This window comes from Myotis davidii, unplaced genomic scaffold (genome assembly GCF_000327345.1).
Source record: "Myotis davidii unplaced genomic scaffold, ASM32734v1 scaffold287, whole genome shotgun sequence".
NCBI classification, from domain to species: Eukaryota; Metazoa; Chordata; class Mammalia; order Chiroptera; family Vespertilionidae; genus Myotis; species Myotis davidii.
In genome coordinates this window covers 13,809-40,332 of record NW_006297658.1, presented here as the reverse complement: position 1 = coordinate 40,332, position 26,524 = coordinate 13,809, and the positions used below count along the sequence as shown (strand labels likewise).

The 26,524-nt window shown below is 40.6% G+C and overlaps 1 protein-coding gene across 1 annotated transcript; it reads left to right on the top strand.

The window, feature by feature from the left end:
* The first annotated feature begins 1,282 nt into the window (after window positions 1-1,282).
* Window positions 1,283-20,748, top strand: ASPN (asporin). The gene is made up of 8 exons (XM_006773305.2): window positions 1,283-1,480; window positions 5,920-6,198; window positions 8,915-9,027; window positions 12,851-13,064; window positions 14,053-14,163; window positions 17,140-17,233; window positions 17,936-18,074; window positions 20,141-20,748. The coding sequence occupies exons 2-8, from the start codon at window positions 5,949-5,951 to the stop codon at window positions 20,336-20,338; spliced, it is 1,119 nt and encodes a 372-aa protein (XP_006773368.1). The 5' UTR covers window positions 1,283-1,480; window positions 5,920-5,948; the 3' UTR covers window positions 20,339-20,748.
* Window positions 20,749-26,524: the final 5,776 nt, after the last annotated feature.

The window sequence follows — 26,524 nt, the reverse complement described above, 5'->3', positions numbered from 1 at the left end:
AGGCTCTGGCTGTGCTGCGGTTTTGCCCAGGGTGCAGTTTGTGAAGTTGAGCGGTACCATTAAAATGTGCTTATATTTTGTCATATATACTTCAGCTAAAAGTTAAAAAATAAAACATTGTGCATAACAAATATGATTATGCCCAAGGGCCTCAGGAACTCAGGTTAATAAAATCCCATCAACTTTCACGATTTCCCAGTTCATCAAGGTAACATGTTTAGTTCAAAAACAAGAGCCATGTCTGAACTACACATAACTGAATCAACAGGACATAAGCATTCTCACGAAACCGGAAGCCGCCACCTTCAGGTAGCTGCGGCTCCTGGGGCCTGTGCGTGGGACGGTCCACCTCCAGGCCCAAGAAAGGGTAGTTTATTTGGGTGGGGCTGGCCACCCGACACACCTGAGCCACAGTTCTCGTTCTCTCTCTCTCTGGCTGGAGCTGCCATTTCTCTGGGAGGAGGGAGAAGATGGTCAGATCTTTACAGCAGGAGAACAAACTGTTGACTAGAGGCTCGCTGTGCGAACAGGCCTGCACGCCAGGACCCCGGTTAGCGCCAGGACCCCAGCATCGCAGCACTGGAGGGCATTCTCAGCAGATGGAGGACAATGTCCTCTCTGGAAGGATGCACCTTGCTTGATGTAGGAATTGGGCATTTTCTCAGGGTAAGTGAGAAAGGGTATGCTAACAGTGCCTTTCTTCTCCGAGAATGACATCTTTCTGCTCCAGAATCCTCCATAAAAAACTGTGTTGTCACAGCTGATATTCTCTTGAAAAGGGAAAATCCAAGCAGGTGTCACCTGGATCCAGGTGTCTATGCCGTATCAGAACACACAGGCTGGGACCTGGGGCACTAACGGGGCCTGCTCTGCAGTTCCCAACATGCCTGTAGGAGGGTTAAAAGCTTTGAAAGGAAATCTTGAGAAGTATGTTCTCTGCGATAGCTTCCGTCAACAGAAGGAAACAACAGCATGGCTCCTGTCTCAGATACATTTGGAGTTTGGGTTTATACTTCAATAATGTTTATCTTCTTTACTAAGGTTGATAAATATTTTGTTGGACTATACAGGGTAATTTTTAAATTTGTAATTGTTAAGCATTCATTTAAGAATTTCATAAAGTATTTTTTCAAATCAGGATTTCTTGAATGACCTCATGTACTTTCAGTGGCCAGCTGCCATGTATTATTAAGCACTCTTTTTCTTCAGAATCTTCCAGTAGACGTCTAGAGTTTAGCTAGAAGTATTGGCTACAATACAAACAGTGATGGAAAACACATGAGCAGTAACAAGCTTTAATCTTGCTTCTCGGCACTAACATGGGCTAATCTGTGGAAGCAGCTTACCCCAGGGGCAGCCACACGGTCCTCTGTACATGTGACACCTCCTCTCCTTGCAGCGTACATGAGGACATCCCTGCAGAGAAGTGGCACATGCTGGGGAACTCGACTTTCTTGAGGACTTGCTCTCTTCTTACAAGGTATGTTTTCATGAGGGTTTTTTTCATATACCAGTAGACAATTACCTTAGAGTAGATACTAAGGGGACATTAATATTATTAACATAAATGCTTGTAAATTATAGAATAAAGTTTAAAGTTTGTTTAATTTCTTTAAAATCAGTACTTAATTACATAGCAACCTAAAATAACTCTAGCTTTTTGTTTTACATATAATGAATTTATTTTCAGTATAATTGTGACTTTTTTTTACAGCTAAGTGAAAAACTATCATTTGTGCTTTACCATAAATGCTAACAAAGTTAATTGTAAAAATCATTTAAACAAACATCTGTATCTTCTTTTAGGAAAATAATATTACCTTAATAATTAATGATAAGGAAGTTTGAGAATATCACAAATACATTAAATGAAATGGTAAATATTTCTTTTGAAATGTAAAACTATATTTTCTAATGTATTTAAAAATATATGAATTATTCAAATTTCATTTTTAGTTATACATCTGAATGTTCATATTTTCCCTTGATAAATATCTTCCTTATCCTTAGGTGATGAAATGGCACTGTACAGTAAAAATAGAAATCCATATAATTTCAAGAAAGAATAATGATCAGCAACAGTTTAACTAGCTCTATATTCAACATAAAAAATTAGGAACTTCTTTTCACAAAAATCCATGAAGTCAGAATTTAAAACAAAGTTTTCTTTTGTCCCATCCCAAAGTAAATTTTGTATTAAATCTTAGATTTAAGAAAATCAAACAATGTGTTTGGTATTCTATTTCCTCATAATTTAAATAGAGCAGAGCATTCTTTCTTGTTAACCTACTCAGAGGTGTGACAACCAGGAACGGTGGCCACATGTGTAGGATTAAATCACAGAGAAACCTGAGGGGTCTAGATCTCTCTAAAAAATATAAAGTATTTTTAAAACTTAATCCCACCAAGAATCACTGGATAGTTTAAAAAAGTAAATCCAAAGCCCACACATATGCAAAAGCATCTTGATATTGTGTTTTCCATATTTCACAACATTGTGTAGTGCTGGGAAGGTGAGGGGACATTCAGGCCTCTATTACAACTAGCGACTACATATTAAAAATATTAAAACAGAATATTTTATACTTGATCTAAGGTTTGAGACAAAACAGATTGATTTATAAGCACAAGTCTTAAGGAACCATAGGGAACGGTAGAAAAATGAAGAAGAAGTTTTTGCTTTTTAAGACAGCAGCTAGGTTGCTAGAAGGCACTGAAAAACTGATGGACAAAAATTGGAAAAGCAGCCAACAAGTTCTTTTATCAGATGTTATTTATACTTCTAAGGTAAAGTTAACTGTTTCTTTAAGGAAAGTCTAGTCTCTAAAAGTATCAGTTTCCATGACCAAAAGGTGCTGTGAATAAGATTCCAAATGCATATTTGGATGTTTAACTGACCTGGTTTACACCTGAATTTAGTCTGGATTCCACCTCTGAAGGTGCAGAATATGTTATGTAACATTGATATACTGGCACTTGTGAACTGATATAAATATTTCAGCCAAAGGGAAAAGCTGCCAAGCATGCGATTTAAAAGCAATAACGTATTTCCCTAATAATAGTGCCTGACAGGAAATACCATTTCACTTAGACAAATTTTCCATTCCAAGTTTGTGGAACACTGAAGTGGAAAACAGGAGCCTTTGCAATTTCAGAAAGACATTTCTTAGGTCCGTTGCCAACCCTGGGAATCTGGGCAAACTTCTCAGCCCGGCCTCTCCTCGGACAGTTTGGTTACTACTGTCTGGAAGTCACTGTGGGCCTGGGACTTGGCAAAAGTCACACAGTAGGTGGGCAGTGCAGGAATGAGAAGGCTGGCCTCGGCTTCATCAGAGGCAAAGAGGGCCAGGGAGGAGCCTCTATGTGCCACAGCTCCGTTAATACCAGGATCAGCACAGAAATCACATTCCAAATATTATTCTGATCAAGGGAAACTTGAAACCAAAATCCAGAGCTCTCCATGAGTAAGAAACTCTGGCAAAACTGGTCTATATTGGGAAAATACTGAGTCTTCCTAAGAACAAGACAAATTTTAGTTTTATAAGTAACACAATATAAATACCTTCAAAACTAATCAAGCAAGAGCCTAAGCCATATTAATACACTCAAAACTTAAAATAAGGACAAACAACTAAGAGTCACATCATATTAAATGAGAATATTCTCTTCTTATATTCTTTCTGAATAATAGGGGGGAAAACATTACTATGCAGTATTCCCTCCTGGACATTCCATATTTTTCTACTGATAAACAGACTTAAGGTTTAGGGTCGACAATCACTTGTACTTTATCAAGTCTGTATCATCTCAGATGGGGTGTAAATCATGGGTAGAGAACGTCTGGTCCAAGGGCCATAGGCCCAAGAAATCATTTGGTCTGGGCCTGCCAAGGCATTAGGGGTGAGTTAATTAAATGTTTGACCAAATATAGCAGGTTAGTTTTAAGTTGATAATTCTGTGTGGCCATGAATGATGTTTTATATATAAAAATGGCCCCTGGCAGAAAGAAGGTTCCCCACCCTGCTGTAAATGGTGAGTTCCTTGTGGAATCAAGGTTTGCCTGACTTTTCTTTTGAAGTAACCAGAATATAAGAATACAAAAATACAAGATTAATTTTACATGGCTAACAGAAGGCAAAATTAGTAAAGAGAGAAAACTGTGCCAGAAGACAATCTTGGCTTTAACATAAAGAATTTCCTATCAACCCCGGATGTGTGGCTCAGGTGGCTGGGCATTGTCCTGTGCACTTAAAAGTAGCTGGTTTCATTCCTGGTCACCTGCCCAGGTTACGGGCTCAATCCCTGACCCCCAATGGAGGGCATGCAGGAGGCAGCTGACCTCTGTGTCACTATCACACTGATGCTTCTCTCTCTCCCTCTCCCTTCCTCTCTGTCTCTCAAAATCAATTTTTTTTAAAAGTTGCACTTACTGTTCATTATAAAAGTAAAAAAAGAAAAAGACACAAGAAGTCATTCATCATTCTACCACCCAGAGATTATCATCAATTAGATATATTTGTGTCAGGGTATTTTTTTGTTTGCTAAGTATACATTTTTATATTTGTTTTTCCTTTAAAAATAATATTTCATAATTTTAAACATCTGTGAAAATATCTTTTTAAAATATATATATTTATTGATTTCAGACAGAGCAAGGGAGAGGGAGAGAGAGAGAGAGAAACATCCACGATGAGAGAAAATCGTGGAGTGGCTGTCTCCTGCATGCCCCCTGCTGGGGATTGAGCCCGCAACCTGGGCATGTGCCCTTGACCGGAAATTGAACCTGGGACTCTTCAGTCCACAGGCCGACGCTGTATCCACTGAGCCAAGCCGGCTGGGGCTGTGAAAATATCTTATAGGTTACAAAGTATTTCAAGAATATACCGTATTTCACTTTACTATTTCCCTTTAGCCATTTTTAATGTTTTGCTACTCTATATAATAAAAGCCTAATAAGCTAAATGTCCGGGCATCCGGTCAGCGGTTCAACCCATCAAAGTGTAATATGCTAATGATATGCTAAGGCTGCTCAACTGCTCACTATGATGTTCACTGACCACCAAGGGGCAGACAGTCAACCAGTGGACCAGTTGCTATGACATGCACTGACCACCAGGGGGCAGACACTCCAACCGGTAGGTTAGCTTGCTGTTGGGGTCCAGCCAATTGGGACAGAGTGAGACATGCCCTAGAGCCCTCCTGCGGTCCTTCCCCAGCTGGCCAACCTCCCGTGTCCCTCCCCAGCCCCAACTGTGCACCAGTGGGGACCCTTGGCCTGGCCTGCACCCTCTCACAATCTGGGACCCCTCAGGGGATGTCAGGGAGTTGGTTTCGCCCAATGGCGGAATGACCAGTTGCTATGACACGCACGGACCACCAGGGGGCAGACGCTCAATGCAGGAGCTGCCCCCTGGTAGTCAGTGCACTCCCACAGGGGGAGCGCTGCTCAGCCAGAAGCTGGGCTCATGGCTGGTGAGCACAGTGGCAGTGGGGGGAGCCTCTCCTGCCTCTGCGGCAGCGCTAAGGATGTCCGACTGCTGGCTTAGGCCCGCTCCCCTTAAGGGGACATTCCCTCAGACATTCCCTGAGGGCTCCTGGACTGCAAGACGCCACAGGCTTGGCTGAGGGGACCACCCCCTGCCCCAAGTGCACAAATTTTGTGCACCAGGACTCTAGTCATATATAATTCTATAATGAACATCTTTATGCACATTAGCATTGCTTCCTGAGATTAGATTCTAAAAGCATAAATACTGGATGAAAAACAAAGGTCTTTTTAAAGTTTTGAATGCATATTGCTGAATTGCTTTCTAAAAGGTTGCAAAATTTACTCTCGGGTGGACAAGAATGGCACTTCTGAGAAAAGTTCAGTTGCAGAATTGTGTTTCACTGTTACCTTCATCTTCAATGTCTACTTAGTCTTAGACTGGCCCTGTACACAAGACAACATGAAGGAGTGTGTGCTCCTGGTTTTCTTGGCTTTGTGCTCTGCCAAACCCTTATTTCGTCCTTCATACATGACGCTGAAGAATATGATGCTGAAGGACATGGAAGATGAAGGTGATGGTGACGGTGATGTTGACAACTCTCTTTTTCCAACAAGAGAGCCAATTAACTCCTTCTTCCCATTCGATCTGCTTCCAACATGTCCGTTTGGATGCCAATGCTACTCAAGAGTTGTGCACTGTTCTGATCTAGGTAAGAACATGTCAACGTGTTTTGGAGAACAATGCTATTCTGATAAAATTTAATTTTTGAAAAGTATAACAAACCACAAAGTACATGCAAACTTATTTTAAAAATCAGAGGAAAACCATGAGAATTTCATATATAAAACATTTACTTCTCTACCCAAATTTGAACCAAAATGCTTCAATTTCATTTCCTTCAGAAGGAATGGGTGTTACTGCAGTTTCTTCACCTTAGGGTACCAGAAGGTTGAGATTGTGCTTTCTAGTAAAACTCTACACTAAAAAACTAATCAACTGTCCAGGATAATGAACAGGTTACAGAGTTGTGAAGTCTCATTTAAAGACAATTCCCTATTTGTTTTTAGTGATTTGAGTATAGAAGTGTCTATACAAGAAGTGGCTGAACTAAATTACTTTTTAAAGTCTGTTAAAAATGTGTAATTCTCTGCTATTTTATTTTTTTAATACTTTAATGTGTTCTCAAATAGAGGGGCACACTCAGACCCTACTCAAAAAGAGGATGTGATAGGATTTACATGAAGAGTTGCTGTATTCAGCTATTTCCAAAAGAGGGGTGATTCAAATGTGTCACACTTTAGGAAGCCAAGGTCTAGCACCCCTCCACAGGGGCTGGGACCATCAGAGCCGCTGGCAGAGTGCGTCTGAGCACTTGGTGCCTCGTCCTGTGGCTATGGCACTTGGGCACTGGCCAAAGCTTGTTGCAATCCACTCCAGAGACTTTAACAAGTGTGCTACTAAGGGACAGTACGAGAGGTGAACAAAAAGCATTTGTTAAGATTATGAACTAGGAACAGTGGGAAAATCTTAATGGAATATATAGGTTAGAAAGAAATTATTTTTAAGCTCTACCTTTGGCATTGCTGTGATGGGGATGATAAGATGAAGTGATGTTTGAGAAAAGCTAGTCTGGAAGCACAGCAGCAAGAGTGTGGAAGAGCAGCAGAAAGGAGACACTCAGAGGCTGAGACAGACCCTGTCATGAGAAACGGCTATAGTTAGGAAATATCAGAATGTACTGTCATTTCTAAGCTGCATCCCAGGCAAGAAACACTGACACCGCTGGGTGTGAACTGGCTGGCTCACCGTGGCTGTGACTATGAGGATGCGCATCGTCAGCACAGCATCCTTAGGCCAAGGCCGTCCTAGCTGCTCCCAGCTCTGCTCTAGGACAAGCCTGTCATCAGAGAGCTGCAAACCACCAGCCTCCAGACAGACAGCTATCTGCAAATAGTGTTCCCCTGAACATTAGCTTATAAAATAAAAATCTACTGAACGAAATCTGTACTGGCACAGACCTTAACATGACACCTCACCATTAGCAGCAGACACTGCACCTCACCATGACACTGACAACGAAAAGCGTTTGGGTACCTGTCACTCTTCTCCCTCAGAACATGGAATTCTTTTCAGCCCTCCTAATTTCATCAGAGGCAGAGTGGGAGGAAGCTTGTCAGCACTCGTGATACCTGGCCCTTCTGCAGGACGCCCAGCTTCCTGTAAGATCTTCCATTTCATTTTCTCAAACCAGAATCATCTAACAAAATGCTAACTTGTTAGCCCATCATGTTACTAACCCCTTTTCCCTTTTCCTATCTATGGTCCAACTTCTTAAAAGAGTTGTCAACCTTAAAGTAAGGAAAGAAGGCTGTGAAATTATTCATAGACACAAGATTTAGATACTAAAGTCCTCAGCGAGGCTATTAAATGTAACACTGCCCTTCAGGAGTAAGGATAGCTCCACTGACTGTACTAACATCCGAAACTCACTTTAAGATGCAGAAAAGATGAAGTGATGGACAGTTTGTATAGTAAAATGCTGACAGTAAAAAAAGAATATGGGTTTTCACTGTAAAATTCTTTCAGCTTTTCTACATGTTACATTTGAACAATAAAATATGAGGAAAATAAAAGACCCCATACTCATCAGGATAACTACTGTATGGAAAATCTGACAATGAGCAGGGTTGGGTATGTTCAGCCATCTAGGAAAAGCAAAAAAAGTAAGGAAGACATGCACCATTACAGTTCCTGGTAATTTTCTGCTAGTTTTTTTGTCTCGTTGTTGTTTTTTAATCCTCATCCGAGGATATTTTTCCATTGATTTTTAGGGAGAGCGGAAGAGTAGGAGAGGGAGGTAAAGACAGAGACGTTGCCTTCTGCACCAGCCCTAATCAGAATCGAACCTGGGACCCTTTGGTCTAGAAGCCAACACTCTATCCACTGAGTCAAACCGGCTAGAGCTGTTTTTTGTTTTTTAATTCAAGAGGGAAAAATCATTTAAGCCTTTTTAAAAATAATTGAATTAATATTTATTGAGTACCTACACAAAGAAGATGTAGTTTCTTAAAATGATCAAAACCCATAGGCTCCAATTTAGTAGCACAACATACCAAAAATTTACAAAGAACTAGAATGTTCCTCCGTCACAGTGCACCCACAGAAGCTAGCCTCCCTAGCGCCTCTTCCAGGCCAGGGCCCCAGGCAGCAGTCCAGCGGTGACAGCTGGACCGGCCAGACATCTCATAAAGATAAATGACTGGAAAAGGTCTAGGCCTTCCCAAAGAACAATGTTTTTGTCATACGTTACATGTTAAGTCATCTGTTATTAATGGTAACCATGGACTTTAACAAGTGCACAGCCTAACATATCAGCCATCTCCTCTAAGCAAAGAGTGTACATCTAATGTTTGTTTATTTCTCAGGCTTGTCCTCTGTCCCAAGCAACATTCCATTGGATACTCGAATGGTTGACCTTCAAAACAATAAAATTAAGGAAATCAAAGAAAATGATTTTAAAGGACTCACTTCACTTTATGTAAGAATATATGCTCATATTTTCAAATATTTACGCGAAAATCTCTATCACTGCTAAAATAATCCTCGTATTGTGTTTGTGTAAGTAAGTCTAACTTTTCTGTGTGAAGGAGAACAGAAACTTGGCTATTCAGTGGTGTTCTGGTTAATGAAAAATTATAGATTTAATTCAACTGATGTTTACTGAAAACAATCAGGTGAAAGGCAGTGGGATAAGAATTAACTAAATGGTCCTTAAATGAGCTTATGATCTATTTAGGTAGTCACAGTCACTATACACTAACATGAATAACATTATGAGTATTTACAGGAACTTATTAGCATACAGTGTTAACGAAATGGGTACCCAAACCAATTGACTTAAGGCACCATAAATGTCTAACAGGGCCACATGCAATATATCTAAATGACAATATATATTTTCATGGCTTTTTTCTCTAGACATTGAAAGATTTAAAAAAAATCTTTACTGTACTTATTAACATTTTAAATTTTCTAAGATTTAAAAGATTTTTATTTCTAATTTTTACATTTTGAGACTCCAGGTTTTGGCAAGTAAAATTTCTAATTTAATCTGCAATTAAGTTTGGGGAGAGCCTGACTCCACACTGTCACAGGGTGTCCCTCTCCCCTCAGCATGGTGCTCAGCCAGTTCTGCTCCTCCAGGCTACTTTCCACACCCTCATGCTGTGCTGGAGTGGCGTTAGAGGAGAAGGCAGAGGCACCACGCCCTCACGGCTCCTGCTGCCATCCGAGTAGGCCTGTTACCGCCTTCAGCTAAAAGATCAGGCTGGTAAGGTCCTAGGCACCAAAAGGGGTGCTCTCTACTAGGCTCTCTTGCTCAAACCTGCCTGGAAGGGAGCTAGGTCAGCCCCCTGCAAAGTCACTCTCTTCTCTGCACTTCCAACATCTGGGCTTCTGGGGCCTTTCAAATGTACCATGCAGACAGCTCAGATGTGGTTAAGCCCATACATACCACAGTTTCCGAGAGAGAGAGAGAGAGAGAGAGAGAGAGAGAGAGAAAGGGACAGAGAAGAAACTGGAAGAGCATATATTTATCATATAACCAAGGTGTCACTTAAATATTAAAACAGTCAGAAACAGAAATGGCACAGTGGATTCCATCCAGGATCCATCCAGTCTGCCTGTTCAGGACAGACCACAGAGACTGTGGAGATGGCAAGGCCATCATTCTACCCTCATAAGTTGGAAATAGAGCCTATGAATGCTTCTACCACTTCTTAACCTATTTTCAGCTATACGACCACAAGAATATTTAATGTCATATTTAATACCAAAACCATAAAAAGTTTTAAACTTAATTTGTCATAACATTATTGCACTTTAGGAGTATTCCAGGGACTTCTTCCACATGTAGTCCTGTCAATCAGTGGGAAGGAAGAATAAGAAGATGGCAAAGCCATCTTAGGCACCTTGATGGTCTTTTACGGCGCAGTTTCGAGGGGGCACTGTATTGAAGGGTGAGTGCAGTGCTCTACAGTAAGGCACAACTGGGCTCAAATCTTGGCGCCCTCAGAAGTGTCCACTGGGAAGGCAGCTTACCTTCTAAGCCCAGCCCAGGTGTAAAAGGGGTGGAATTCAGAACAGTCATTGAGACCAGATGCGTGACTCCATGTTAGTGCCAGCATACAGCCATTCACTATGGTTGCCACCAGCGCAGTGTTTCCAGACTGGACAAAGTACTGCTGCAGAGCACACGCTTTATACCTGACTGTGAGCACATTACATATCTCAAAACATTTATTTAATTACAGTGTCATCAGTACCAGTGTGTAAAGAGAATAAAAATGTTTTTAGATATCCTGTGAATTCTCTATATTATGCTTCAGCTACTTGTTTAGCTTCGTGGTCCTTACACAAGAATAACACAGCATTAGAGAGTGAGTGAGATCCTTACACACACACACACACACACACACACACACACGCTCACAGGTCACCTCCAGCCCATTGTCACAGCCACACTCATCATAGTGGCTACTTCTAAAAGGCTATATTTTTCTCATTGTCTGGCCTTCCCTAGAAGCCAGAGCTACACTGGGTAGGGCTCTGTAACTGCCCCTTTTGGAATCTATAATAATAAAAGCATAATATGCTAATTAGACCAGACATCCTTCCAGATGAAGCCCTGCCTGCAGGCAGCTGGAGGGTTCCGGGTGCCAGAGGGAAGCTGGTGCTGGCAGCCGGGGGAAGGACGGCCTACTCTTGCATGAATTTCGTGCATCGGGCCTCTAGTTATTATATGAAAGCCAACACTGAAAGTACAAATCACCTGGAGACAACCTGCTCACCTGACTTGCTGGGGCAGCATTTGATGCCATCAAAACTCTCACCCCATTTGTACTCTGTATACCCCCTTTTAGGGAGCTCTGACAAGGGCATGTCTTCCCTAGGGAGGGGAACACACCCAGATGTGACGGAGGACCTGCCTGAGGCATACATTCCCTGTGGGCTCTTGGCAGTGCAGACACAGGAAGTGCACAGATAGGAAGGGAGACTGGAGGGCAGGCAGGCGGGTCAGACAGGAGAGCAGGCGAGTCACTTGTCTGCACTGTGCCCATTTTCTCACCAGCAGAAGGAAAGACATAATTTTTGCTAAATTGACCTCAAAGGGTTGAGTGAAGGTTCATCAAGTTGTTATGTCCCCCGGCCCCCCTGTACCCAGCCCTCGCCTGACTGCACACTGCAGTGTAACCAAATGAAAAGAGAACAAAGTTATAACTGGCATCATGCATTCAGAAAGGAGTACACGTTACCATTTGGTAACAACTGTAGTTTCATTTGTTCTCCTAGCCCTACCTTTTCTCAGGTAAAAGTTCTAGCAGCACTGATGATGTCTGAAAGAAGAGACAGAAAGGGAGAAGCAAAGTGCCTACCGGGAAATACCTAAACATAACAATAAAGAGGATTTAACTGTCAAAGCATTTATTTGTATCTCTTCTGTGCAATACCAACAACATGAATAACAACAGAAAGGCATGTTAAGTCAGTCTGGAAACCACAGGAAGGTTGTTGTAGAGCGGGACTAGGGACAACATTCATAAGAGGAATGACCCTAGAGCTGCCGCCTGAAAGCATGGGAGGATCTGGGTAGGAGAGAGGGATAAAGGCCTAAGGAATGCTACACCACCTGCCCTCCCCCTGGGGAAACACTTGCAAAAACCTGGCAGTAAAATAAGGATTAAGCAAGTTCATTTTGAAGTGAAAATAAATACTAGGGTGATTGACAAGTCCTGGCTGCCAAGGATTTCCCAGTTTGGGTTCTGAAGTTCCCAGGTCCCAGGGGACCCAGATCATAGCAGCCAACACCCTCCATAGGGCACAAGGGGCTGGCGGTGGAGAAGGCAGAGTCACCTGCTCCAAGTGTTTTTACTATCGGGTTGTTGTCTCCTCTAAGGGATGCGGGAGACGTCCCACAGAACTGAGAAAGGGTTGAATCATTCCTCAGGATGCCCACTATGTCCCCAGTATCTGAAATACGTCTGAGGGCACTTTGTAGGAGCTTATGCCGATGGGTCTATATTCTGGGGAAAATGGTAAAGAGTGGGTAACACAAAAGAAGTGAGGTTAAACTGAATTCTGCAGAGTGAACCGATTCTAAGGTAAGATAAAGATAATACTACCAACCACTGCCATAAAGAGAAGTGGAAACTAGAGGGGCCTCAACCATGTGAACACATCATCTTCTCAAAATAAACCAAAGACACAAAAACCACTCATTAAGGCTTTGCACTCTTCCAACTCAGTATACTGGCAGGTTAATCTGCTTCCTAATATGGTGCAACTTTCTATCTTTCTTCTAGGCTTTGATCCTGAACAACAACAAGCTAACAAAGATACACCCCAAAGCCTTTCAAACCACAAAGAAGTTGAGAAGATTGTATTTGTCCCACAATCAACTAAATGAAATACCACTTAATCTTCCTAAATCATTAGCAGAACTCAGAATTCATGATAATAAGGTTAAGAAAATACAAAAGGAAACATTCAAAGGGATGAATGCTTTACATGTTCTGGGTAAGTTTTTGCAAATAAATGAGACATTTAGAAATGATAAGTAATACACAGAGGCAGAGATTTTTATCCTTATTAACCTTTAAGACTGATAATTTCTAAACATTTTTTGAATCTAATATTCTTTACCTACATAAGCCACTTACAAATCAAATAAAATGTAAACCTGTATGGCACTGAGAGACGCCTTTGTCACACACGGGCTCCCAGGCTCCTCTCCTAAATAAGCAGCACAGTTCTTGTTTGCTGACGGCTCCCTGATCGGTGAAATCTGTTAATCATTAAATTCAAAGGTGGTATTTATTCTAAATGTACTGAACAAACTGCTTAAATACAGCACAGAACGCTCATTCAGACACTGTCTGGAATGTACATCTAACTTCTCATTAACTGCTTTAAGATTATTGAGCTAAGGATTTTTTTTGTTGTACATTTTAAATTCCACTCTGTTTTTCTTTTACACCCATGGAATAGCCATGCCATTTCCCCATTCAACATCCATTCAAAATTCCCAACCAATATTCTTATTTATTTATGCACTTTAATTCAGCCAAGTACCTGGCCTTCCCAAACAGCCTCACTTACTGGCATTTCCTTGGTTATTTTTTCTGTTAATCAAGTAACAATTCTTATTGACTAATAATTTTATAAGTTTAGGTAACAAATTAATGTACACTGGCAAACAAATATTTTGAATTATATGAAGGCTGATCTTTCTTCTACTGTAATATTACTACAATGAATCCTTGACCATGCTATGGTTGGAAGAGAATGATAAATTATTGATTTAGTAATTGAAAGCAAAATGGTAAACCTGTTATTGTAGTCCAACCTACAACACAGTCTTTTTTCTGAGTCTGACCGAGAAGTAAGGAAACAGAAGCAGACACACTGAGTGAACAGCCTAGCACGCACCTGCTTTCTGGGATGTGCATCCCTGTAGGGTGGGCTCCTTACACAACACCTGCTAAGTCATGTCATTCCCCCACAGAAATGAGTGCAAACCCTCTCGACAACAATGGGATTGAGCCAGGGGCGTTTGAAGGGCTGACAGTGTTCCATGTCAGAATCGCAGAAGCAAAACTGACCTCAGTTCCTAAAGGTTTGTGTTCACTTTGTGTAAAATAATGTATTTTTTAATGCCATCCTTAAATGACCATTAACTGGATGTGTCTCACATTGATGTTTCTGTGTGTCTCTCCCCCTCTTTTCCACTCTCTCTAAAAATCAATGGAAAAATATCCTCAGGTGAGGATTAACAACAACAAAATGTTAAGGCAGACTGCCTAAATGTTATAATTCAACTGTCACTGCCCCTTGTGGCAGGATGAACAAGTCCTTACCATACCTGACAAGTTAACATAAAGAGAGTGAAACTGTTTTCTTCCTTTTCATTTGGAAAATCCTACTTTATAATAAATGGTATTGTGTGGAGGGGAGGGGAGGCTTGTTTGAAGATAGGACAGGAACAGAAATACTTGTATAAAAGTGTGCTGATATTTGTTGGCAGTCAATGAGCTTCTACCCAAATTCATACTTTTGCTCACTTATCCTCCAGAGCCTACACTTTTGATTTTGGTGACCTACCTTCTCCAGGCCTAGGGAGAAGTCCCCTTAAATTCTACAAACCCAAGAAGTTTCCCTGCCTCCTCCACATGAGCAGATATTTCTCTTCTTTGACTTGCTATAAAATATTCTAGAGTAGGCTAGCACACTCTGAACTTTTTCTAGTGATTTTTGTATGCATTTGCTCAACTAATATATAACGTCTTTGAAAAGAGAATCTTTTCTCTTACATATTGAAGTATGTAGTTGTTTCATAAATGTAATTAGGTTCAACTAATCAGAACTCAAGAAATTAGAATACTCCCAGTTTAGAATTATTTTCCTGCTCTCTAGTTTATTTACTTTTAAAATTCAGAATAGGTTCTGGAATCAACATAAACTCAGCCATGAAGAATACTGATATTTATAAGGATGTTTTAACTACCTTCATCAGTCTTTGCCACCAATATAGGAAGGAAATGTTTCAGCAAGAGTTGAAAAATAGAACACCTTTCTCAGCCAATTAACTAAAACCCTTATTTGACAAATAATACTTTACATTTTTAATACTAAATATTACATACAATACCAGGTCCGACATAGAATAAAATAAAATCTAACTTAATTTTCTGGTTACTATTATATTCCAGCTTCAATTAATCTGGGGAGGCCTGGGGTTGAAGAAGAGAAGGTGCAAGCATTCACAGAGTAACTGCCATGGGCCAGGCGGCACTGGCAGAATAAGCAATTACGAGATGCTTCTCTTGCCCTAGCTCAGTGGTCGGCAAACTGCGGCTCGCGAGCCACATGCAGCTCTTTGGCCCCTTGAGTGTGGCTCTTCCACAAAATACCGACTTATGCGCATGGTGGCTCGCGAGCCGCAGTTTGCTGACCATGGCCAGTTTGACTCAGTGGAAAGAGCATTGGCCTGCAGACTGAAGGGTCCCAAGTTCAATGCAGATCAAAGGCATGTACCTCAGTTGCAGGCTCAAACCCAAGCCCTGGTCAGGGCACATGTGGGAGGCAACCAAAAGGGTGTCTCTCTCACACTGATGTTTCTCTCTGTCTCTCCCCCTCCTTCCACTCTCTTTAAAAATCAATGGAAAAATATCCTCAGGTGAGGATTTAAAAAAGAGATGCTTCTCTTTATTTATGCAGAAACTACTGCTAATTGAAAAGAATAAATATTGTAATGGACCAAATATATCAAATAGAGTAAAAAACCACGTGTTCATAGTAATATTTAAAAAATTCACTGGTCACCACTGGGCATTGTACTAATTCATTTCTTGAAAGAACTGAGCATTTATGCTGCCTTTTCTGTTAAACTGTATCACATAGTAAATAAATAAGGAAAATTCTTTAGAGAAGAATTCCACCTAATGCTTAAAGAATGACAAAATCAGGAAAATCATCATTATTTTCCCATTCTTTTTTTAAAAAATGTTTTTATTGATTTTAGAGAGAGAAGAAAGGAGGATAGAGAGAAACATTATAAGAGAGAAACATCTGCTGCCTCCTGCACACCTCCCACTGGGGATGGAGCCGAAAACCTGGGCACGTGCCCTGACCGGGAATCGAACAATGACTTCTTGGTTCGTAGATTGATGCTCTACCACTGAGGAACAACGGCGGCCCATGTTCCCGTTCTTACAGAAGTAATGGACCAGCAGCACCAACGACTGCTCAGACCATCAGGGAAAGGGCTCCTCTGAGTCTGATCTGGTCTGACTCTAAATCTAACTGCTAGGTCCTAAGAAGTAAGGAGGCTAGAGGACCATGATAAACTACCTTGTGGAAGTCGTTAGCCCAACCCACAAATGCATATCTCAAACAAATCAATATCTGAAACGAATCAATAGAAGAGGGAGAATGTAATAGGAGAACAGATTTAAGAACCAAATAAATGTACTTGGATAAACTTTATTAGGATACTGACTTGAACAAATCAACAATATATTTGAGATCATTAGGGAAATGAATAAAAACAAATCAATTGTTTTTAATAATCAATAATTAGGGGAGGGAGGTTGGGGGGCTGTATGAAAAAGGTGAAGGGATTAAGCAAAACAAACAAAAAAAGAACAAACACTAATAGACACAGACAACAGTATGCTGATGACTAGGGGAAGAGCAGGGAGGTGAAAGAGGGTGACAGAAGGAGACTTGACTTTGAGTGGTGAACACACAATACAATACACGGATGTCATATTACAGAATTGTGCAGGTGAAACTGATATTTTATTAACCAGTGTCACCCAAAAATTCAAGTAAAAAATAATTAATAACTAATGGGGTAGATAAAACAAGATTGGAAAAATTAAGATAATTGTTGAAACTTGGCAACAGCATGGTGGTTCATAATACTAGCTTCCATTTTTGTATGTTTGAAATTTTCCATAATAAAAAGTTTAAAAAAACAACAACAGATCCCTAAAAAATTACCTAAGTCTATAATGTGAATCTCAACAAGTAAATAACCAATGGGGCTGATCTTACTTGATCTAACATACATTTCTTTCCTTATCATTAGAGCTACCATCAACTTTATTAGAGCTTCATTTAGATTATAATAAAATTTCAAATGTGGAACTCGAGGATTTTAAACGATACAAAGATCTGCAAAGGTAAAAGTTCCCCAAATCCTACTTGCAAGTGGTAGTCTATATGATGAATATTCATGAAATTTCCTGGAGAATGTGTATAGGGACCTAATGAAGATTATTGTTGGTGCTACTGGAGAGTGTGAAGGGAAAACTGGAAGGAACTGCTACTACTCTGTCTTGGTGATAAAAGAGGGCACCAAGTAGAATCACAAGACACTTTACTTTTTTTTTTTAAGTCCTCGCCCAAGGAGTGAGGATATTTTTCTCATTGATTTTTAGAGGGAGTGGGAGTTTATAAGGGAGAGGGGGGGAGGAAAGATAGAGAGAGAGAAGCATCAATATGAGAGAGATACATTGATTGGTTGCCTCCTGCACGTTCCCTGACTAGGGCCAGGGATCGAACCTGGAACCTGCAATCTATGTACGTGCCCTTGACCAGGCATTGAACCCTTCATTTTCTGGTGTGCAGACCGATGCTCTAACCATTAAGCCAAGCCGGCCAGGGCAGATGACACTTTTCAAATGTTCCTTTTTAAAAATATAAGTTACATAGAGATTTTTCTGACAGTGGAGAGGGCTGTTAAATAAAACCATGAAATGCCTTTCTCTGAACACAAATATAAATATAAATAGGAAAGGTTTATATTTCTAACTCAGTTGTGTTTTGAGCTGAATTTATCACACTATCTGCTTAAGAGTTGATGAATTTTATATCATTTTTAGGCTGGGCCTAGGAAACAACAGAATCACAGATATTGAAAATGGGAGTCTTGCTAACATACCACGCATAAGAGAAATACACCTGGACAACAATAAACTAAAAAAAATCCCTTCGGGATTACAGGAGTTGAAATACCTCCAGGTAAAACATTCTACTTGTGTTTTGTAGATATGCGTGCTTTTCTTTGTTTTTATGAAGCTTATTAGTACCTAAAGCACAGACCAAGTAAGTAGCAAGGGTCAAGGAAGAGAGCATGAGAGAAGGGTTTCCACAGAAACATCACTAGTACACGCAGGTACCCATTTCCATCCTGCCCGTTCTCCTGCGGAGACTAAGGCCCGGTGGCAGAGAGACAATGAATTTCAGGGTTCTGGGATGGCAGTGGCTCTGTAACGGCAGGACTGGGCGGGAGGAAACCAAGTAGAATCACATACCCTTTCACTCTGAAAACATTTCATGAAGGCAGACTCTGGGGACAAGGTCCTATGTATTTTCACTACCAATGCGGTGCTAGATTAGAAGTGTATGCTTCTTTAAAAATTAAGGCAAGAATGTAAAATCAAAAGTCTGTATTTGGAACATCATAGGTTCACATTTCTTGTTTTTCATTATTAGAAATCTTTCCCCTCTAGTTTGACAACTCCTAACTTATGAGGTAGGAGTCCTTGGAGAATGGAATATAGAGATTCCCAAGAACAAAAATGACAATATTTTGCACGGAATTTTAAAAGTTTCACAGATCTCCCCAATTCTCACCTATGGACCTCAAATAAAGAATCCCTATTTAACTCCACTTCACTTTAGCCCATTTTCTTCATATGCTTTCCTTGCTATAATATACAATGTTCTCATTTTCCAAGAAGCAAAAACATGTGGAGACCAAAACTAGGCTTTGAGCTACTTGCCTCTAGATTTCTTTCCTATTTATCTTTAGACAAGTTTTGTTACCCACACTCCTGTCAGATACAAGCCATCAATATGGAAGTGCTATATGTAGGTGTTCATCTCAAGGTTATCACTTTTGCTTTGAATTTTTCAAATGCTCCATTTCAGTGTCTACTGTTAACCAGCGAGCATGACCTGAGTCTTTCCTCTCTTGAGCTGTCCCATCTTTGCCTACTTACTCCATAGCTCTGATCCCAGCTTTGGAAGCTCTTAAATCTACCCATAATCTTGCTAGCATTTTAAACAGCGAATAAAATTATAACACAAACAGGGAAGAACACAAGTTATAATGGCCCAGTTCAGTGAATGTCCACAACGGACCCTGCCCAGCACTGCTTCCCATTCCCAGTGAGACCGGGCTGGGGAAACAGCCCCTCGCACTGACCCTGAGCTGCGAGAAATGCACAGCTCAGAAAGCATCGTCACAGCATCCCTGAGACACAGGGACCAGGGACTCCAATGCCAAACGGAACGGCTTTAGTAATGCCTCGAGTTCTCATGCCTAACAGCCAGAACCAACACTTAGCTTGTCCAGCAAAAGGCTCCTACTTTTTTATATGCCAAATGCTGTCAGTTAAGTAGATTGTTTTTACTTCCCAGAAATCTCAGTTCCCCAAAAAGACCAAAGAAGGAATTTAAATGGATGTTAAGGGAATGAAGGAAAGTTTCTATATTGTCCACTCTGAGTAATAATTTAAAGACATATACACAGCCTATAAAATTGTATTTTGTCCATTGGTGCAAATAAAGATTCAACTATTGATGATGTCTTGCAGATATGCATTTAAGATGTTGACATATTTTTTCTATAAAACAAACTTACAAAAAAGCGGCTCTATAATTCTTTCCCTTAATCACATAAAATGCTAACAATTCTTCACACTCATATTGCAAGCCTAATTCTTAAAGCATTAAATCCCATTCTTCTGTTCATGTCTAACACTTTAAACGCATTGCTGGCAATATGGCACTGAGGCGACCCACACACACTTGCAGCTGTGCAGAGAAGAGTGGTGCCGAGCAGGCGAGTGCTCCAGGCCTCGGCATGAGTCTGACGCCACACTTCACACATAGAGCACTTCTGTATATAACGCATGGACCCGAGTTGTTAAATTAAGTATTTAACAAGCATAAGTGAGTACATGTATTTTAAGTGAAATACATTCAAGTCAGTATAAAATAAACCCATGAACTAAAAATAGACTATCTTCTTTTCACATTTACTATGTATTTTAAATCCATCCTTATTCCTACTACAACAGATAATCCTCCTTCATTCGAATTCAATTACGAAAGTGGGAGTGAATGATTTCTGCCCAACAGTGCCAAAGATGAAGAAATCTTTATACAGTGCAATAAGTTTATTCAAGAACCCGATGAAGTACTGGGAAATACAGCCAGCAACATTTCGTTGTGTTTTGAGTAGACTGAGTGTTCAGCTTGGGAACTTCAGAAAGTAGTAATTACCAATGAATAATGTCCATTTAATATAAAATTCAAAAGCTGTCACATTTAGGATACTTGAGCTCTATTAATAATGGTGGTATTATGCTCAGAAGCGAAATCTATTCCCATGTGGTACATCCAGTGACTTTACTTTAGGACAAAAAATTTCATCAGAATTTTGCAAAACTATTGATACATCTAAATTAAGAGAAACAGCATCAATTGCAGTTCTCTTATGCACACAAATGATTTTGCATAAATCTCATGCTTGAATATTCTTTCTCAAAAAAATAAAACATTCAGTATTTAACACTTTATTATCAAGTAAAGGGGGTCCCAAAATTCACACGAGAAGTAATTTTGATAGAAAACACAGGTTTATAATTAAAAATTGTATTTTTTATTGATTCATAAAGTATACAGTATAGGGTTATGTATGGAATAGCACAGAGGGTAAATGGCCTCCACTGCTTTGCTGGCAGATACACAAAGCCGTGGTCTTCATTGTCCCTGCTCCTGGGCCATAATAGTACTTGGTAATGCTTATCAAATTGAAGCGATTAAAATCAAAGAGCAACAGGTATTAGAATCTGATTCAATGAACCAAGTAAAATTAGGCTTTTATTTTTTGTTGTTGTTGCTAATGCTCACGCAAAATTCAAATCTTGCGTGAATTTTGGGACACCGTTTATATTTTCAAAAGAACTGTACTATAAATGGAATGCCTGATGTAGCAAAATCTGTACTCTTTCATTTGTTGTTAAAAAAAACAAAATTAACAAGTACACTGATATGAAGAATACAGTATACTATTCCCATTCTTTCTTTAATAACTTAGATAATACTGTAATATTTCCAATAATGGTAAAGTATGGATTGATATCATGTATTCAACTTCTATCTTAGAGTCTTACTGTCTTTATGTTTAAAACTAATCCTTTCTAATAAAATCATCAGTAAGTACATATGACCAACTCAACAGAGATTGAGCTGGTTTTTGAGCTACAGCACATGCTTTTCTTTTTTAATTATTATTATTCAGTTATGAAACCTCTATGAAATGTGCAGTGCTTATGTAAACTCTGAAACTCACATTTTCTATTATCACAGTTATTCTAAGCTGTTACAGTATGTCAGTGGTTAGGTTGCACAGCATTGTCACCACAACACGAAGGAATACTTCTGAGATGTCCCTCTGTAAGTTCGTGGTTGGAAGAGCCTAGTCACTCTAAATTCTGCACAGACTGGATGATTCTAAAAAACACACCTGGCATAACTAAACAGGCAGAGCATTAAATGAAACACAGAAACTAAATGCTCTCAATAAAACTTAAGAGTACTTTATATAGTTTTTATTGGCATTCAACCTACATTAAGTAAAACTAGAAAATCAAATAAACATTAAAATTTTGGTTTGAAATAAAACATTTGTGCTTTGGTTTAATTTTTATTCTCCTACCCAGGAACTATTTGTCAGAAAACTCTAGTTTATATATAATATATTTAGCACAGTTATCAATGCTTATTCTTTTGTTTTTACTTAAATTTTATTTTTTAACTACAGTTTACATCCAATATTATTTTGTATTAGTTTCAGGTGTAAGCATAATAGTTAGACAATCATATAATTTATAAAGTAAACCCCCAATTATTTCCAATACCCACCTGACACTATACATAGTTACTACAATACTATTGACTATATTCCCTATGATGTACTTCTCATCCCCCCATGACTATTCTGTTAGCAATGCTTATTCTTAATAACAGTACTGAAATATCCCAATTTACGAAATATATGAAATATAATCACCTTTATATTAAACTACCTCAAAAATTAGATTTTAAGTAATTCGGGAGGAGTAGAAAACATTACAGATATGTAAGAAGGTGCCTGGATAGCCAGGTCAAAACGGGCAAACAGGCCTTGTTCTTGCTCATGAGACCCCCAACTTTGGCAATGCTGACACTCTGGGCTGGATCACACCCTGGGGGAAGGGGGCACCTGTCCTTTGCAGAATGTCTGGCAGTTCACTGGTCTCTACTCATCAGGATGCCAGTAGCACCTGCAGCCCCAGCCCACTGTGCAACAACCAACAATTTCTCCGTACACTGGCCAATGTGTGTGGAGGGTGGCGAGGAGGGAGAGGGGAGAATGGGGCTGGTTGAGAATTATTGCTTTAAAGGAAATTTACTTAATTTCTAAAAACAGCTATGTTTGTTTGGTAAATTATAGTGATATAACAGAAACAATCCAAGGATACAGAGCTCTGAGTTGGAAGAATATAAACAGAAATGCAGCTCCATTTAAATCTTAGGCAAATCTCAATGTCTTTGAAACTGTTGCCTCATTTATAAAGTGTAGGGATGACAATACTGATAGATTCGGTTGCTATGAGAACTGAATAATAAAAATATATGTGAAAATGCTTTGCAAATCATAAAAGATTCTTAAAACACAAGTAATTATTATACTGAACAATTACTGACTGACAATAAAAATTATAGGCTATGAAATCCTTTAAAAAAAAAGAATACATTACAATGACAATCATTCTAAAATTCAAATATTCTAAAGTTCCAATAGCTTTCTGCAATATACCATAAAAATAAAACTGTGATATCATGGCACTTATAGAACCTAAGTAAAATACATGTTCACTGAAATTAAGAATATAGTTCTTAAACAACCTAAGTGCCCATCAGCAGATGAGTGGATTAAAAAACTACAGTATATCTACACAATGGAATACTATGCCGCTATAAAAAAGAAGGAACTTTTACCATTTGCAACAGCATGGATGGACCTGGAGAGCATTATGCTAAGCGAAATAAGCCAGTCGGAGAAAGATGAATATCACATGATCTCACTCATTTGTGGGATATAATGATCAACATAATTTGAAGAACAAGAATAGATCAGGAGACAAATGGCAGGGGAGGGGGAGGGGGTTAGAGAGCAACCAAAGGACTTGTATGCATGAATATTAGCATAACCAATGGACACAGACACTGGGGCGGTGGGGGCTTGACTGGGGTGGGAATGGCTGGAGTGGGGTATCAATCGGGGAAAAAGGAGACATATGTAAAACTTTAGACAATAAAAAAAAGGATATAGTTCTTAAAGTTAATAATGAAATGAATAAGGTTAATGCTAAGTTTAAATCATCTAAACAGATCTGAGTCGTAGACCTTAGAATGGCTAAAGTTAGTCTTTTTCTAAAAAGAAAAGACAGAAAAACTTTTTAAATACTGGAAATTATTCCTGAAATCACAGCAATTATTTCCTGTAGGTAAAGGTTCAGTTTTTCTTTCCATAGCTGTTAACCTTTTTGGTTATAATTTTACAAAAAACAAATCACTATTAAAAATTATAAACAACCAAACCTGCACTAAAGTTTTCTGCTATAAATCCATCTTATGATAAATACAAACTACTACCTACTTGAAAGCCATTAAAGTTTGAAAGCAAACTTTTACAACTTACTTGGTTTATTAAGGAATTCAAAATAGAAAAAAAAAATCGCAGTGACCATCTAGCCCTATTTCCTCTGAATACAATAAAAAATGATCATTGAATTCATAACCCAAACATTATTCTTTTAGAAAATCACTTGAAGTCAATAAAACATCATTAAAAAATCAATTTGGGGGTATTCCAAAATGGCTGCAGATTACGTGAAAGCAATATACACCTCCTCCCAGTGCCAAACCTGAGTTACAGCTAAAGTTTACAGCAATCAACCTAAATATACAACAGAGAGACGCCTGAACAGGAGTGTATCAAAGGCCTGGGAAAAAGAAGCTACACAGAGACTGGTAGGATGGGCGGAGATGGGGAGAGGGCTGGTCCCTGCACCCAGGGGCAGAGGCTGTGAATCCAGAGAAATATTGGGGCTGCAAAAGCACTCCCTGGAGGAAAGTGGGGTCTTACACCAGGCCAAACCAGAGCACCAGGGCCAGGAAGAAGGGCTGCATAGCATCTGGTAGTAAAAATAAGCAGGGACTTTGTCCACTGGAAACAGGAGGGTGTCTGCTTGAGTCCTGGGTGCTCTTAAGGGCTAATGCACAGGGATTGGCTCTTGGGTACTCAGCCGGGCTCTGTGAGAAGGAAGGAGACTCGGGGCCTATGGAAGCACAGGAGAAGATCTGGGTGGCATAGCACTGGAGATCTGCAAGGTGCTCCTGAGGTCCTGGTCCTGAGCTAACATCCCACACTGCCCTCAGATACCATCTCCCAGGGCCCAGCACTTCTGTTCTTACAGCACCAGCTACAGAAACTGCACTAACCCCGTCCTCCAAACACTGGCGACACTATCCTGCCCTGCTCAATTCCGGCATAAAGGATGGCTGGTTGCTCTCAAAAGGGACCAGAGGTGTGCGTTTATCCCTGGAGAAACTATAGACGGACTCTTAGATGATCACAGAACTGAGTGGCTTTGGAACAAGGGCCAATTTCCTTCCTCCCGCAGGTTAGGCAGGCAGCACCCCCAACGGAAGGCTCCCTGGTTATGGTCTCAGGCAGCAGGCAGCTGGGGAGCTAGGGGGAGGCATGACCCTGTGCCACCCCAACAAAAGGCTGCCTGGATTTACATTTCTAAGTCCTGCTGGCCTCATCCTGTTAAATTCACATCCATGGGGAAAGGGAGCACCATTCAGAGTTTGGACATTGGACAGGGTCACCTAGAGCCCTCCAGCAGGTTCTCTGGCAGTGCACTGCAGAGATAGGAGGAGACGAGCAGCTCTCTTCCCTCGAAAGGGCTGGAGCCACCCCAAGTAGAAGGCTGCTCTGACCTATACCTCCAAGTCCCGCAGGCGGAATGCGAGCAGGGAAAGCCCAGCTGGCCCCGTCTGGCTAGGCTCAGTTTTGAGGGGAAGGAGGCTCTACTCATGGCCAACATTCAGAGTACATCAGCCTCAGAGGCTCCAGGCCAGTGCTTGAGCAGGAGAGGCCACAGAGCTAAAAGGAGAAGGGCACCTCTGGTGGCACAGCCAGTGCCACCCCTAAAAGAAAGCTTTCTTGATCTATTTGCCCAAGTCCCAGTGAATCAGTCCTGCCCTGTTAAGCTTTCTCCCACAGTGAGGACAGCAGGTTACACCCAACCTTACTGAACCTGTGGTGTGTTCCTCCTGGGGGAGATAGACTTGGACACTCAGGTGTAGTCTGATTGGTATGGCTTTGCAATAGGAGCCACATTCTCTCTGTTGACTGTCAGACCATGCTGCCCCAAACAGGAGACCTACTAACCCTGTTTGCCCAACATGGTCGCCCCGAACCACCAAGCCTGAGCTCTGTGGGATGGTCAGTGGGGTGTGGCCTGCATGGGCCCACTCTACAGCCTTCCTGTATAAGAGGCAGGAGGAAGCCCAGGCAACATCAAGGGTGAGCAGAGTAGCTGAAAGGTGGATACCAACCTGAGGGAGCCTTGGTCTCTTATTGATCTGACCCCAACTCAGAGCTCCAAGAATCCAACCCATCTACACAGATTAGCCCTCCTATTGCACACCCAGGTCCAGGAGATGCAGACCCAAACAGTGAACAGCGTGGAAGCTCCAGATAGACAGACAAAAACTGGTCACACACAATGTCTGAAAATAATCTGTACCTGAAACCCACCCAAGTGAACACAGAATCAACAAAACCAGTGGTGGAACTCAGAAAACACCAAAGTATGACCTAACCAGCCACACAAGCAAAGAAAAATCCGACAGGCAACAGGCCTTGGTAGGATCAATTACACTTTGTGGGCAGGCCCTGTATAGTATCTCATACACAGTGATAGAAGTTTACCCTTAGAGCCACCAGTTTGAAGGGTTAATTACACTCACAAAAGGGCCAAGGGCATTCATCAAGACACATTACAACAGTAGGTGCACATAACCCACAAGAAACATTCCTGGAGGATGGAGCTCAGAAGATCTGGAAGTTTGTGTCACTGAATCCAACAAGACACCTCAAGAATGCACCTGTATAGCAGCTTGCTCACCACAGCCCCCTCGGGACCTTCCTGTAGCATCTCTGGGGAGGCAATCCCACCTACAACAGTCCAACAGCAATTAAGACCAAATAGTAATAGGGGGGCCACAGAACCCACACAAGGGTCATCCCAAGGGCATCCAGCTCAGGATATCAAGGAGACTGCACCAATGGGTCCCACTTATGAAACAAAGCCACCACATGAAGACTGGGGTCATAGCAG